This window comes from Cynara cardunculus (assembly GCF_001531365.2).
Source record: "Cynara cardunculus var. scolymus isolate 2C chromosome LG 12, CcrdV1, whole genome shotgun sequence".
In the NCBI taxonomy this organism is placed as follows: Eukaryota; Viridiplantae; Streptophyta; class Magnoliopsida; order Asterales; family Asteraceae; genus Cynara; species Cynara cardunculus.
This window is the reverse complement of record NC_037539.1, coordinates 33,223,072-33,239,573: the sequence shown is the minus strand read 5'-3', so window position 1 is coordinate 33,239,573 and position 16,502 is coordinate 33,223,072. Positions and strand designations below refer to the sequence as shown.

General features: G+C 38.6%; 1 protein-coding gene across 1 annotated transcript; it reads left to right on the top strand.

Moving 5' to 3' along the window:
- The first annotated feature begins 515 nt into the window (after positions 1-515).
- LOC112523838 lies at positions 516-1,049 on the top strand. Its single transcript, XM_025133512.1, has one exon. The coding sequence runs from the start codon at positions 516-518 to the stop codon at positions 1,047-1,049; it is 534 nt and encodes a 177-aa protein (XP_024989280.1).
- Positions 1,050-16,502: the final 15,453 nt, after the last annotated feature.

The window sequence follows — 16,502 nt, the reverse complement described above, 5'->3', positions numbered from 1 at the left end:
AAAATGGAATGAAACCTCCAAGAAAGAGGATGAGTTAATAGTGGCAGTGTGGTGGTCTGGCATCAATATAAATGATGGCAGTCTTGTTTATAGAAACAAGATACTTTCTGGGCATGCCAAAAGAATCTACCACCTCTCCTTTGAATAAAATAATCCACTTAAAATAGTAATTAAATCAAAACCCTTGTTTATAATAATTCTAAATTAAGGGATGGACATTATAACCCCCTAGATTAATACTATAAAACAATTGTACTTCAAACTTTTAAACAACTAAATATTTATCTAACCTTTTAGAATGGGATGTTACAGAATCACCCATAAATCTTCCAACAAGTACTTCTGGAAATAGAGGTCGGGGACGACCAAGGGGAAGAGGCAGAGGGAGAAGCCAGACACAGGGAAGGGGTCGGGCTAAAACACATTCTGAGCATGAAGAATCCCATTCTGGAAATGTTCAGGAGGGATCAGTGCCACACCCAGAATACATAACCAGAGATATGTTGGCTGAGAAAATGGGGAAGTTAAGGGAAACCTTGACGTCTATTATGGGAATATTGGCAAGGGTGGAAACGAAAAGAGTGGAAGTACATCCCTCTATTCCGGTTGTTCATAACAAGGAAGGAGACATCAAAATGTTCCTGACTTGTAAACCGCCAACCTTCTCTGGGGAGAGAGATCCAGTGAAGGTTATGTGCTGGATTAAAGAAATCGAATCTGTGTTTAATATCATTCAATGTCCAGAAGCAGATAAAGTTCGATTCACTGTATTAGTATTGAAGTCCAATGCTCTGTTTTGGTGGGAAGTGGAGTCTTTAGCTAGGACAGATGTTTTACAAACACTATCTTGGGAGGAATTTGTGAACCGATTCAAAGATCAGTTTTGTCCCAAGACAGCGATAAGACAAATGGAGGAAGATTTCCTGAAATTAGAACAAGGTAACGGAACGGTTCGAGAGTATATTGAGAAGTTTATTGAATATTCTCGGTTTGCTGAACTACATTCGTTAGAATCTAGGAAAGTGGAGAGGTATATTTGGGGGTTATAACCTTCAATCTGTGAATTTGTAATTGCTATGAACCCCAATACCTTTTCACTAATTGTGGATGCAACGAAAGTGACAACGGAATAAGAATCGGCAAACAGAGGGTAAGAATGTTGAGAAAATAAGATGGGAAGGGACTTCATCTAACTTTTGATGGCCAAAAGCAGTGAAATATGATAATAGGACTGAACAGAAGGTCGGTGAGAAAGTCTGTACATAATGCCGATAGGTTCATCAAGGGGACTGTAAGATGGATCCAAGAAAATGTTATAAATGTGGCGAGGCAGGTCATTTGTCAAGAAGCTGCCCAGCCAATAGAAGATGCTTTAATTGTAATTCCCCAGATCATATTCGGCCTAACTGTCCATTGTTGAGAACTCCACAGTTGACTATGGGGAATAATGTATCGGGTGCTCGGGGAAGACCTACAATATCCAGAGGAGGGCAAGGAGGGGCACGGGGACGGTTCTTCCAGATGACAAAGAATGAGGCAGAGGCTGGGCCAGATGTAGTAACAAGTACCTTTCTTCTGAATTCTATACATGCTAAAATCTTGTTTGATTCCGGTGCAAACTTTTCGTTTATATCACCATCGTTTGCTCAAATTTCATGTTTGAAATATGTGTTACTTGATGACAAATTAGTAGTTGATACTGCTAATAGTCAGGAATCTATTACTAGTGTATTTAATAACTGTGTTATTGTCATTGAGAGGTGTGAGCTACCAATTTGGTTGTTCCCAATGTCGATGAAAGAATTTGATGTAATAGTGGGTATGGATTGGTTGGCAAAGCATCAGGCCAGTATTCTCTGTAATAAGAAAATGATCAGAATCATTTTTCCAGTCAGGGGGACAGTTGTTATTTATGGTGATCATTAGAATCATCGTACTAGCCTTTTGTCTATATTAAATGCCCGAAAGTGTATCCGGAAGAAGTGTCAGGGATGTTTGGCATATGTTATTGCTGCGAAGAAAGAGAAAGGAAAGCAAGAATTGATTCCAATTGTTAATGAATACTCAGAAGTCTTTCCAGAAGATTTTTCTGGTTTGCCACCAGATAGGGTTATCGAGTTCAGAATTGATCTTTTACCTGGGGCATCACCAGTAGTCAAGGCGCCGTATCGGTTGGCTCCTTCAAAATTGAAAGAACTGGTTACTCAGTAAAAGGATCTACATGAAAAAGGATTCATTCGACCCAACACTTCACCCTGGGGTGCTCCGGTCCTATTTGTTAAGAAGAAAGATGGATCTATACGATGTGTATAGATTATCGGGAATTGAACAAGTTGACAATCAAGATTAAGTATCCTTTTCCAAGGATTGATGATTTGTTTGATCAACTGGTGGGGGCAAGTTATTTCTCAAAGACTGACTTAAGATCAGGGTATCATCAGCTTAAGGTCAAGGAGGAAGACATCGCTACAACAGCTTTTTAAACTAGGTATGGGCATCTCGAATTTTTAGTTATGTTGTTTGGCTTAACTAATGCGCCCGCAACCTTTATGGATTTAATGAATAGGGTATGTAAGAAATATCTTGATAAATTCGTTATTGTATTTATTGATGATATTCTTATATACTTTAAGACCGAAGAGGGGCACGTAGAACATCTTCGCCTGATACTGGAACTTCTGAAAAGAGAAAAGTTGTACGCAAAGCTGTCCAAGTGTGAATTATGGTTAAGGGAAGTTCAGTTCTTGGGTCATATCATATCAGAAGTAGGGGTGAAGGTAGATCCAACAAAAATAGAAGCAGTTGAAAAGTGGGAGATCCCAAAGACTCCTTCTGAAATCCGAAGCTTTTTGGGATTGGCAGGCTATTATCATAAATTCATTCAGGACTTTTCTAAAATAGTTGTGCCATTGACCAAATTGACTTGGAAGAACGTTAAATTTCAATGGGAGGAAGAACAACAAAAAGCCTTCCAACTGTTGAAAGATCATCTTTGCAGTGCCTCGGTGTTGACCTTGCCAGATGGACCAGAAGATTTTGTAGTATATAGCAATGCTTCGAAACTAGGATTGGGATGTGTTCTGATGCAAAAAAAAAGGTGATTTCTTATGCGTCAATGCAATTGAAGGATCATGAGAAGCAGTATCCAACTCATGATATGGAATTGGCAGCAGTAGTGTTTGCTTTAAAAATTTAGAGGTATTATCTTCTGGAAACAAAGTGCCAGATTTATACTGATCATAAAAGTCTACAACATCTATTCATCTAGAAAGAACTAAATATACGACAGCGTCAGTGGATTGAGCTTGTTAATGATTATGATTGTGAAATCCTCTACCACCCAGGGAAAGCCAATGTGGTAGCTGACGCTTTGAGTAGAAAAGAAAAGAGTGAGACTATTAAAATCGTGGCGATGAGAATAAATATAGTTCCTGATACTCATAAAGAAATTTTCAGATGTCAGAAATTAGCCATGAAAGAAGATCTTATCAAGTCAGAAAGGTTGGGTAAGATGATTTCGATGTTGGAACCGAATAATGAAGGAATTATGTGCTTTCAAGGGCGAATATGGATACCGTATTTTGGGGATATCTAGAAAGTTATTTTGAATGAAAGCCATAAGTCCCATTACTCTATTCATCCAGGTACCAATAAGATGTATAGGGATTTAAAACCTTTTTATTGGTGGCCCAAATTGAAGAAAGATATAGCCAAATATGTGGAACAGGTTAAGATTGAGCATCGGAAGCCATATGGAAGTCTTCAATCTTTGGAGATTCCTGTATGGAAGTGGGATCACATTACAATGGATTTTGTCATGAAATTACCTCAAACTCCAAAAGGGTATGACGCAATCTGGGTAATTGTTGATCGTTTATCTAAATTTGCGCATTTTCTACCTATAAAAGAGGGATACTCTTTAGAAAAGTTGGCACAGATTTATATCAAGGAAATTGTAATCAGGCACAGTGTTCCACTATCTATTATCTCTAACCGAGATAGTCGCTTCATCTCAAGGTTTTGGGGAAGTTTACATAAAGCTCTGGGTCTGAAATCCGATTAAGTACAGCCTATCATCCGCAAACTGACGGGCAAAGTCAAAGAACCATCCAGACTCTCGAACACATGTTGAGAAGTTGTATTATTGACTTCAGGGGATCATGGGAAGATCATTTGCCACTAATAGAGTTTGTTTATAATAATAGTTACCATTCCAGCATCCAAGCGGCACCATATGAAGTATTGTATGGACGTAAATATCGAACGCTGTTGTGTTGGAACGAAGTAGGAGAAAGGCAGTTGATGGGTCCGTAGATTGTTCAAGAAACTTCAGAAAATATTGAATAGATTTGTGAAAGAGTCAAGACAGCACAAGACCGCCAGAAAAGCTATGCCGATAATCGTCGAAAGCTGATTGAGTTTTGTGTGGGTGATCTTGTAATGTTGAAAGTTTCTCCATGGAAAGGTGTTATCAGATTCGGAAAGAAAGGTAAGCTCAGTCCGAGGTATGTTGGGCCGTTCAGAATATGTAAACGAATTGGGCCAGTGGCATATCAGTTAGAGCTACTAGAAGAGATTAGTCTGCTCCACAACACTTTTCATGTGTCCAACTTACGAAAGTGTTTAGTTGATCTGAATTTAGCTGTACCACTTCCAGAAGTTAAACTAGACAGTAAGCTGAACTTTGTAGAGACACCAGAAGCTATGATTGACCAAAAGATCAGGGTGTTGAGAAACAAAGAGATCAAACTGGTTAAAGTACAGTGGTAGTATCATAAGGGGTCAGAGACAACTTGGGAATTAGAATCGAGAATGAGAACAAAATATCCGTGGCTCTTTGATTAAAGGAATTCCGGGACGGAATTCTTTTGAGGGGTGGATAATGTGATAATCGGGTCTTGGTTATCACCCGAGGTAACTAATACGTGATTATTTGTTATGTGTTTATATGACAACATAATAAATTGATATACTTGATCATGCGAGTATGGGTATTTTTATGCATAAATGTGAGTATGCATGGTTATTTATATGCATGATTATGCATGTATGTATGTGATTGTATGCAGTTGTAGGTATGTGTATGCATATGAAGGCTGCTTTAGCCGCCATACTCTTTTTAGAAAGAGTATATAAAGAGTGAGAGGTTACCCTTTATTTTATTTTTGGCTATTTTGAGATTTGAGAGTGAATTGACTAAGAAGCTGTCTGGATTATTTTTTATTGGGGTCAAGAAGTAGATTTAAAGTTGGTTGCATTTTGCTAAAAATCAAAGGTGAGTGGTTAAATGTTTTTAAATCTCCTTGAATTGTATAACTGATTGTGTTATAAACATATCACCCGGTTTAGATTTAAATCGGACAAGTGTTTGTCCGGATACACGTAAACCGGACAAGGGTTTGACCGGATTGGGTATAAATCGGACATAGTATCATCCGATTTGGAGGAAATCAATCATAGTATTGATCGGATTAATATGTTGAGAAAATTCTATCTTTGTAAATCGGATAAAAGGTTTTAAATGGAGAAGTAGGAATACGATCAAGGGATATCCGGTTTAGTATAAATCGCTCAATGGATGTTCGGATTAGATATAATCCGCTTGACATGTTGTCCGATTTATTCATAAACCGGACAAGGCTTTGAGAGATACTATGTAATCCGTTTGAATGAAGATTGGATTTGAAAAAGTGTAGAAAAATGTGGATATGTAAACCGGACAAAGCTTGTTCGGGTTTGTTGTTGTCCGGACATGTAAATCGGACAAGAAGACTTGTAATGTCCGGATTTGTAAATCGGACAAGAAGAATTGAGTTGCCCGGATATGAAAATCGGACAAGAGAACATATCGTCCGGATTGTTATATCAGACAAGTCTTAACTGACCAAAGCTTGTTAAGCTTACCGGTTTTGCATTTTTGATTAAAATGTTAAGTTCAAAATAAATTACTATCATTCTTTTGATTATGATAAAGAATGAGAAATTTTGATAAAGATGGTTTTGAACTGATGATGTTTCATTAGGACATTTCGACTGCGGTCTGTTCTAATTGGAAATATTTTTATAAAATGATTTGATGATGAAATAAGGGTGGCATATCAAGAAGAGGTGTAACATGGGATAAGAGTGGCATATGAAGGAGAGGTGTACCTTTGGATATAGGGGTGGCATTTGTATGTGTGATATGTAATATAACTCTTACTATTATATCCTTTAATATTACTGTGATTTGGAATTTTTGTTTCTTTGTGATTTAGAGATTTAGAATCAGAGTTCTTATCGGAAATCATAGTCTGGATGTTATTGAAAAGGGGATAACAGCTTTTGTCCTGAAACTTTGAATAAACCTTGTTTTAATTGAAAAGGTTTAAAAGTGGCATTATGAGGAACCTAATTAGTTAAACCCATTTGGGTTTTGATGTGTTATTTGAAAGCTGAGAGTTTGGCTTGGGAATTGGAAAGGTATTGGTATTATGTTTTACTTGTTCATATATTGTTATATATATATATATATATATGAAAAGTTGTTTTAAATAAAGTTTTGGTGATTCTCACTCTGCAATAACATAAAAAGGGAACTCACTAGACCTTTCGGTCTAACCCTCATTTTGTGATTTTAAATATGTATTGCAGGAAGTGCAGACGGTAAAGGGAAGGGGAAAATGTAATATTTTCCTTTATACATATCTGCATGAAGATTTGTCTATAATGTGTATAGTTTTGTTAGATGAACGATAAGTAGTACAAGAAATGTATTTGGAATTTTTGGGCCATGTATTCGGTATGGTAGATTCTTGTACTAAGGGACCTATGTGGTGTATAAACATGTATTTCTTATGAATGAAGTATATGTTACGTGCAATATGTGGTATGGGGTGTTACACAGTCTCCTCATCAGACGATGACAATTCTAACCACTTCTCATCCTCAGCCATTGATCTCTGGCTCCATTTCTTTTTCTTGGCCATCCACATTTTCCTAGGGTAATAGTCTGAATTCTTATTTTTCTTAAGTATGCATTCTCTTGCAAAATGTTCAGGTTTACCACAATTAAAACATCTAGATACTTGTTAAACCCCATCATTCTTATTGTAAAAGTAATGAAAAATATACAAGTATGGAAGTGCAGAGGGCCGATGGAAGAAAAGCATGAAGAAATCCTAAGTGTCCAGGCCAACCAGTGATGCGATGAAGGATCCATAAGTGCGATGAAAATGCATCTCCATCACCCCTCTGGTCATCAACACTTAGAGTATTCAACACTTGTTCAACCAGAGATATCTAAGCAAGAAGACTCATAAAGACTCATGGTTGAACACGCCACTTAGAAGACAGCTGGAGATGACTAATCGACAGTTGGATTTATATTGCTCCAAATAGATCGAGATTATTTCCATATTTCTAGATTGATATCTTTTCCTTTAATATCTTATAAATATCTTTTTCCTAGATAGTTATCTCTTAAATTAGATTACTACATTCCTTGTAATCATTTTCGTTCCTTCTCGTCAAAAGCAATAATAGTGAAATCATTTGAAGCTTAATTATTCTCTTGAATATTCTTAAGTTGTTCTTCACTATTATTCAAACACATGATAGATTTAGGTTATTCATAACATAAATCTTAGTGTTATTGAGAGATCTGGGATCAACAATTGGTATCAGAGCAGATTGATTGATTTTCCAATCAAAACAATCAATTTGAATCTGAATATTCAAAAATCTCAATTTTCTCCATTCATAATTTCGTCTTCTTCTCTTCCAAATCGTTTTAATGGCCAACTGGAATTCTGCCTATAGTGTTGGTTCCCTCAACAAACCTCCAACTCTTCAACATGAAGAGTATCCACAATGGAGGCTTCGCATGGAGAACTTCCTGGAGGGGATGGACAGAAATCTCCTCAGGTCTGTTATGGAAGGCTCATATGTTCCTCAAACTCTTGTTCCAAGAGTTCCTAGAACGACTACCGCTGCTGAAGTTGCTGCTTATTACATGGTAAAGAATGAGAGCAACTAGGATGAAGATGACATAGAAAGGGTAGAGGCAGACAGGAAGGCTAAGAGAATGATTATCATGGCCATTCCAAACGACATATTCCAATATCTCGATGCTTGTACAACAGCAAAAGATGTATGGGATGATTTGGCTAGTCAACTGGAGGGAGGCGCTAAGACCAAGAAGAACCGTAGGGCACAATGCTTGAATAAATACACAAATTTCAAGGCATTGCCCGATGAACCGTTACAAAAGACATATGATCGTTTCAACATATTGATTAATCAATGCCGCAGAAATGACATTGCTAGGACCAAAGAGAAAAATAACGTCCTTTTCCTCAAAAGTCTCAGTGATGAGTGGACTCAACTGTCGATGTCCCTCCAAGCAAATCAGGACTTAGACAGTTGGTCACTTCATGATGTCAATGGAACTCTTACTACTCAAGAAAAAGATATTTTGAAGAGAAAGGTGTCCATCGATTGACCGCTCGCCCTTGCTGCAGAAGAGAAAGAGGTTACAAGGAGCTCTTCCAAAGATCATAAGAAAAAGAGCAAAAAGGCATTGATCGTTGAGTCAGAATCTGAAGAAGAAGTATCTGACTCTGATAATGATCTCAAGGCATTTGCCAAATCTCTGGCCTTGATAACCAAGCAGTTCTAGAAAAAGTTCGTCAAGAAGCCCTATGAAAGAGATAGCAGAAGAGACTCCAAGAGAGAAAGATATCAACCATCCTATGAACAAAAGTTTGAGAAATTTCATCAGAGGGATGAAAGAACAGAAGGAAGAGAAAACATAGAAGAAAGGAGATAAGACAAAAGAGAAGGAGGAGACGGAAGGAAAGATGGCCTTTGTTGCTACCGATGCGGGAAGGTGGGCCATTTTTCTAAGGAGTGCAAAGGACGACTGGTCAAGGATGCAGACTAATACAAGAATAAATACAAGTACAATCCTAAAGAGCGAAACTTGATGGCTGAAAAAGAAAACAAGGTGTCCGATTCTTCATCTGATGAAGAAGACAAGGAACTCATATGCCTTATGGCCAAGTCCAATGCAGAATCCACTTCCGACTCCGATGACCAGGTATGTGATTCTTCCCTCGATGAAACCAACTCTGCTCCATCAGAGTTAGAGTTAAGGGTCATTAAACTATCATAAGAGTTTCTTAAACTAAAAGAAAAATTAAACTTTGAAAAATCTAACAGACTAAAAGCTGAAAAAGAAGTTAGTTTCTACAAAAAAGACTGATCTTCTTACTGAAGAAAAGACTGGACTAGTTAAAGAAAAAACTCGCATTGCATCCCTGAAAAATCAGAAGAAGAAAAAATGATGGATTTGAACAAGAGAATCTCTAAAGATTTAGAGAATAAGGTAAAAGCCTTGAAAGAATCTGAGGTAGAACGACTAAATTTAGTGGCTCTTAAAGATTGCTTCCAAAAGGAAAGGGAGATTCTTCATCATAAGCTTCAAACCAATGAACTTTTGATGAAGAAATACAAAATGCCCAAGATGTTTATGAAAAATTAAATGGACAAAAAGATTACCAAGGAATCGGATTCAATGATCTGACTCTTTCACCGAGAACAAGAAATCCACCCTTGAGACCACTTTTAAACTTGGATGTATTCAAAAACTCGACTTTTATCCAAAACCTAAAGCTAATTTCAAAAGGGTAAAAGTCGATGGAAAAACCATTTTCTTGAGATAAAATTTTGAAAATGTGGTTTATGAGTGCAACACAAGTAAGAACTCTGGTGAAAAAGATGATGCCTCTGATTATCAATCCCACAAGTTCATCAGCAAGTGTTGCCGATGGAACATAAATTCTTAGTAAGGAACCATCATCTGAAGGATCGATGAATAATTCAAGTTGAAAATTCATCTGAGAAATCAGAAGCGATGGAACTCCCAAAAGATTCTTCTGAACCTTCAACCTCATAACCCCTCTCTTCCAAGAACGTTCAAGAAAATTTTGATTTTGAGATATCTGCAAAAGGCTTTTTTGATTCTGACTCTGAAGAAAAAAATAATCTGTGAATCACCAGAGATCATTGAAGATAAGAAACCACAAATTTTGAAGCTCCCAATGAAATCTGAACTTCTAGAAGCTAAGAATTCTTCAGACAAAGAAAAAGGAAAGCTAAAAATTGTTAAGTTTGCCAAAGAAACTCCACAAGACCCGAACCTTCAATCTAGATTTATAAAGTTTACTCGCGAAGAAAAATAGAAGTGGACTGCTTCTAAAAATTCTAACCTGCATTTTTTTTCTCCTTCAGCTAAAGGGAAGAATCATCTCCTCAGGAAAGGAGTAAAACTTATGCATGCCCCCACGAATAAAAAGTCTGCACTAGATAAGAAGTTTGTAAAAACAACCAATGCTAGGACATAATCTTCACCTTCTAGTTTTACTTCTTTTTCTTCAAATAAAAAGAAATCTATTAAACACTCTTGTCCAAAAACTCTTAACTATCAGTGTTTAACTCTTTTGCAAAACCTGAGGAATCATATGTTAAACCATCGTTGCTTATTTTATGAGCATGTTTATCAATATAAAAATGTTAAGCCCCATGAAAATATGAAAAAGCCCAAGCCTGCAAAGGCCAAGGGCAAAGGAAACAAGCTCGAGCCTGCAAAGGCTAAGGGCAATGGAAATCAGCCCAAATCCAAGAGGGCTGATGAAAAGGAGGATGTCAAACCCCCGAATAACAAACGAGGACCCATTATGAAATGGTTACCTAAAACCCCTTAATATGTCTTGTAGGACCAACATGTGCAACCATGGTATATGGATTCAGGTTACTCCAGGCACATGATTGGTGATAAAAGTCAGTTGCCCTCCTTCATCGAAAAATCTGGAGGCTCTGTTACTTTTGGACACAACAGCAAGGGGACCATCAAGGGATATGGCACCCTGATCAAAGGAAACATTTGAATCGCTAAAGTGGCTTATGTTGAAGGCTTGAAGCATAATTTACTAAGCATAAGCCATTTCTGCGACAAGGGTCTTGAAGTTAGATTTCGCAAAGGTTTCTACATCATCGAAACAAAGCCCGGCCAAAACATCATCAAGGCAAAGAGAGAAGGAAATCTCTATCTTCTGGATTTTCAATCTTTTGTGGGTCAAGACACTCTCTGCCTTGTCTCCTATAGGAATGATGAAAATTGGCTATGGCATCAAAAATTCTCACATCTAAACTTTGATGTCCTGAAGAAGTTAGCCAAACAAAAGCTGGGCAAGGGGATTCCTGATCTAAATTTCGAAAAAGACCACCTTTGATCAGCCTATGAGATGGGGAAGCTAAAACGGGCTTCTCACATAACCAAGTCAAAAACCTCCTGCTCCAAGCCCTTGGACATGATTTATATCGACCTCTGTGGACCAATATCCATACAAAGCCTCTCGGGAAAGAAGTACATCCTTGTACTTGTTGATGAAGTTTCAAGATACACATGGGTTGAATTTGTCAAGAAGAAATCAGATGTTCCTGACCTCCTCATCGCCATGATGAAAAGGCTCCAAGTGCTTCTACAATGCAAACTTATCAAAGTTAGAAGTGACAATGGAACAGAATTCAAGAATACCAAAATTGATGAGTATCTCATCAATGAAGGTATCTCTCAGAACTTTTCAGCAGCCAGAACTTCACAGCAAAATGGAGTTGTTGAGCGAAGGAACAGAACCCTTGTGGAAGCAGCAAGGACCATGCTTGCTTCATCTGAGCTACCAATCACCTTCTGGGCCGAAGCAATTTCCACTGCATGCTTCACCCAAAACCGTTTTATCATCAACAAGAGGCACCAGAAGACCCCATATGAACTCATCAACCAACGACGTCCAAATGTCAAATATTTCCATGTCGTTGGGTATAAATGCTTTGTACTCAACGACAGGGAATATATTGGCAAGTTCGACAAGAAGGCTGATGAAGACATATTTCTGGGTTATCCACAAACTGCTAAAGCCTACAGAGTATTCATCAGAAGGACAAAGATCGTCATAGAAAGCATCAATGTGTCCTGTGATGATTAATCACCAAAGACTTCTGGACACAGCAGTTCAGAACTCGGACTATCAAAAGGAACCTCTAATTCATCACTTTGCAACCACAATAAATCAGAGTTGACTCAATTATTTGAAGACATCTTTGAAGAATAAGTAGTCTCCGGACAAGCGCCCAATGAAACACATGAGATCTCCAATGCTGAAGGTACAACTCTTTCTGAGACACGTGTTACTTTACCATCTACTTCGTCTGTGTCTTCAGAACCAGAGTATCACTCTGGAGATGATCTATTTGAGGGGGAGCAAGCAGTTCCATCAGCCGATGAAGAACTGCATCCTGTTGCTCTAGAACCTCATTCTCGCACCAAGTGGACAAAAGACCATCCTCATCACCAGATCATTGGTGATCCATCATCCGATGTCAAGACGAGATCCGCAACTGCCAATGAATGTCTCTTCGCCAACTTTCTAAGTATGATCGAACCAAATAAGATTTTTGAAGCCCTACAATATCCAAATGGGATAGACGCCATACAAGAGGAGCTACTCCAGTTTGAGCGGAACAAAGTATGGTCCCTCATGCCTCTACCCAAAGGGAAACCGGCCATTAGGACCAAATGGGTCTTCAGAAACAAGAAGGATGAAGATGGCATAATATTAAGGAACAAAGTCAGGCTTGTAGCAAAGGGCTACTGCCAAGAAGGGATAGACTACGATGAAATCCTTGCTTTCGTTACTAGGCTTGAAGCCATCAGAATATTCCTTGCCTATGTAGCACACAAAGGTTTCAAGGTGTATTAGATGGACGTCAAATCTGCCTTCCTCAATGGCAAACTTCAAGAGGAAGTCTAGGTGTAGCAGCCCCCTGGGTTCGAGAATCCCAAGTATCCAGACTATGTCTATTTTCTGGAGAAAGCTCTCCATGGGCTGAAGCAAGCACCCAAGGCCTGGTATGATACACTCTTTACCTTTCTCATTGCCAATGAATTCGAAAAGGGTACCATTGACACAACTATCTTTCTTAAGAAGCACGAAAGTGATATTTTACTTGTACAAATATATGTGGACGACATCATATTTGGCTCTACCAATTCTAAATTTTGTGAAAAATTCTCAGAGCTGATGAAAAGCAAATTTTAGATGAGTATGATGGGAGAACTTAATTTCTTCCTTGGTCTTCAAATAAAACAAACTTTAGAAGAAATTTTCATCAATCAGTCCAAATATGTGACTGRCCTTCTAAAGAAATACAATCTCTCAAATTCATCATCGATGAGAACACCAATGGCTACAGGAGCTAAGTTGTTTGCTGATCCATCAGGCAAAACTGTAGATGTAACAACTTATAGAGGCATAATTGGATCACTCCTGTATCTAACAACTAGTAGGCCAGATATTATGTTTGCTTACATGTCTTTGTGCAAGGTATCAAGCTAATCCCTAAAGAATCTCATCTCTCTGTAGTCAAGAGGATCTTTAGATACCTTAAGGGAACCCCTTCATTGGGTCTCTAGTATCCAAAGAACTCTGACTTTGATCTAATAGCCTACACTGATGCAGATGATGCAGGTTGCAATCTTGATAAAAATAGTACGTCTGAAAGCTGTCAACTCTTGGGGGACAAGCTGGTTAGTTGGACATCCAGAAAACATAATTGTGTTTCAACATCTACAGTAGAAGTAGAATTTGTTGTTGCGGCTAAATGTTGTTCACAAGTGCTCTAGATGAAAACCCAGCTGAAGGATTATGGGTTTCAATATGAAAAGATCCCTATCCTCTGTGACWCSAAGAGTGCCATAGCCATCTCTGCAAATCCGGTGCAACATTCCAAGACCAAGCACATTGATGTCCGGTACCATTTTCTCAAAGATCATGTAGAAAAGGGCACAATAGAGTTGTATTTTGTTCCTACAGAGATTCATCTTGCTGACATTTTTACAAAAGCACTAGATGAGAAAAGATTTATGTTTCTTGTCAGCAAGATGGGTATGTTGAATCTCACCACTTAAAGGCAAATTATCATTTCAAACCAGATATTCTCCATATCTCTAGGTTATGCCTAAAGTGATATATTCAAATGGCCCTCATAACCAAGTACTCTAAACCAGAGCTTCTAGTTCTCAAGACCAAAGCCTCTGGACAATTGGAAATATTTGTTTATATTTGGCCAAAATTCATTCCCTTTGGAATCAGAGCCCCTCTGGTCCAAAGAAAGTACTTCGTGTTTTTCACTAAGTACTCTCATTCCCAACCAGAGCCTCTTGTTTAAAGACTAGAGCCTCTTGATTCCAAGTTTTTGAGACCAGAGCCCCTCTGGTCCAACTTGGTATCCCCTCATTCGTTTTTCCATGCATTTACCTTAGTTTTTCCATTCATTTTACAACCAGAGCCTCTAGTTCCAAAGACCAGAGCCTTTGGATTCCAAGTTCTTTGGGACCAAAGCCCCTCTGGTCCAACTTGGTCCTCATAAGTTATCTTTTTCTTACATTTCCATTATAATTCATATCATTCATGCGACCAAAGCCTCTAGAGTCTAAGTCTTTGGAACCAGAGACCCTCTGATCCCATAGACTCTCCATTATCTTCATTATTCATACTCATTTAAACCATCATTCACAACCAGAGCTTTTGGTTGTATAGACCAAAGCTTCTGGTCATTCCATTTATCTCCCTTATTGGTTCTAGGGGGAGTTTTTACTCATTGCACATCCCCTTGCATCATTTGAGGGGGCGTCATGCATATCTCATTCGCCCTTAAGGATCCAAATTGAACCTATCATCCCTCTGGTGTACATCCCAATTCAACCAGAGACCATCTGGTTCAATACCTTGGTTCTTTAATCTTGCATTTTTCCCACCCAAAGCCTCTAGTTCCTCTATCTAGAGCCTCTGGATTCCAAAAATGCTACATTAATGGAATATTTCATCTCTTGCCTTCAACTAGAGCCCCTCTGGTCCTTCTAAAAGGGTATATTTTTATTCCAAGGGTTTAAAATGATAACCCAGAGTCTTTGGTTCGTCTATCCAGAGCCTCTGTTTCATCAAAACCTAACATTCCATGATGAAATTATTCATCACTCACAACCAGAGACCCTCTAGTTCCCCACCCAAATGTCATGACCAACCAGAGCACCTCTGGTTCCATGACAAATCAATTTCTCCCAATAAAACCCATCTTTGATTGAAAACATTTTTAAGATTATACAATATTGCAGCTTTTGTGACTAAAAACCATACATCATGGGTTTTTAAAAGATCAAAACTTCGTAATTTGTATTTACCTTCCAATTAAGATGGAATTTTTTAATTTTAATTTTGTTTTTGGGTTTTATTCTTGAGGATTATCCTTTGGGATAATTATTATTTTTATTATTTATTCCTAAATCACCCAAATGCCACAACCTGCCACGCGTCTGACACCCACCAAAAGCATGTTCCCTAGAAACTCTTCACATTACCTTCCATCCCACCTCACGTTGACACGTGTCCCAATGAACCCTACACCATCATGATCGTGAGCAGTCTTTACGGCTCACGATCACACATCACTTTCACCTTTTTCCAAACGTCACCCGCCATCATCACACTACCATATTTTATTATTATTTTAAAAATCAAACCCTTCCTCTCCCTCTCATATAAATACCCTTCGTCTTCGACCCACTTACCTTTTACGCTTACTAAACTCTCTCAATAACAAAAGCAAGAAAAACCTGCAACTTCCAACCTGCAAAAATGATGTCCTCCGCCTTGCATGAATCAAACAACAACGCCAGTCAACCGGCGCAGACAGTCGTGCGATCGTCTTCCTCCCTATCAAGCCAAACAACCACCTAATCGATCTCCGCCCCCAACTATTCGAAGATAGGTTTTCCATCTTAATTGAATTCTTCCAAAACTGTATTCTCCAACCGACTCTCACCCTCTTCGACAACGTGGTGCGGGTAAAGTATGTGCAACAATACTGGCAAACGTGTGATTTCTACCCTGAGAACCATCGGATCATGGGTGACATCGATGTCCCAAACGACATGGTTTGCTCTATCAAGATCTCCCGTGCCAAAATCTCCAAGGTAGTATTCACCCCCACCTGACAGGAGCTCGGGATAGCCCAATACAAGGAACCGCCAACTAGCTACGACATTCTACCTTTCATTATAATGTTGGGCTACAACAGGGAACTCCGCAATGCCTCCAACTTCAAGAGCTAGTTTCTTCCACCCATGTGGAATGTCTTTTTCAGCATCCTAAACAGAGCCCTGACTTGCAAGCTTGGAAGCATGGACCAGGGCCACATCTTCCTAATGACCATCATGTATGGTCTCTTCTTCAACTTGCCTCTGGATTATGCTCTCCTCATCTACAACGAGATCCATGCTATTGTGGTGAAGAAAAACAAACTCATGGCTGCAGGAAAGCCAGTTACATAGGTGCTCTTCCCGTGTTTCCTTGCCCTCTTTATAAGGGACGCGATGAAGACGCACAAGTTACCCAGCGATGCAC

What these genes read in the sequence shown, in the direction of transcription:
- LOC112523838 (XM_025133512.1), top strand. Translation starts at nt 516, where the DNA reads ATGGGGAAGTTAAGGGAAACCTTGACGTCTATTATGGGAATATTGGCA.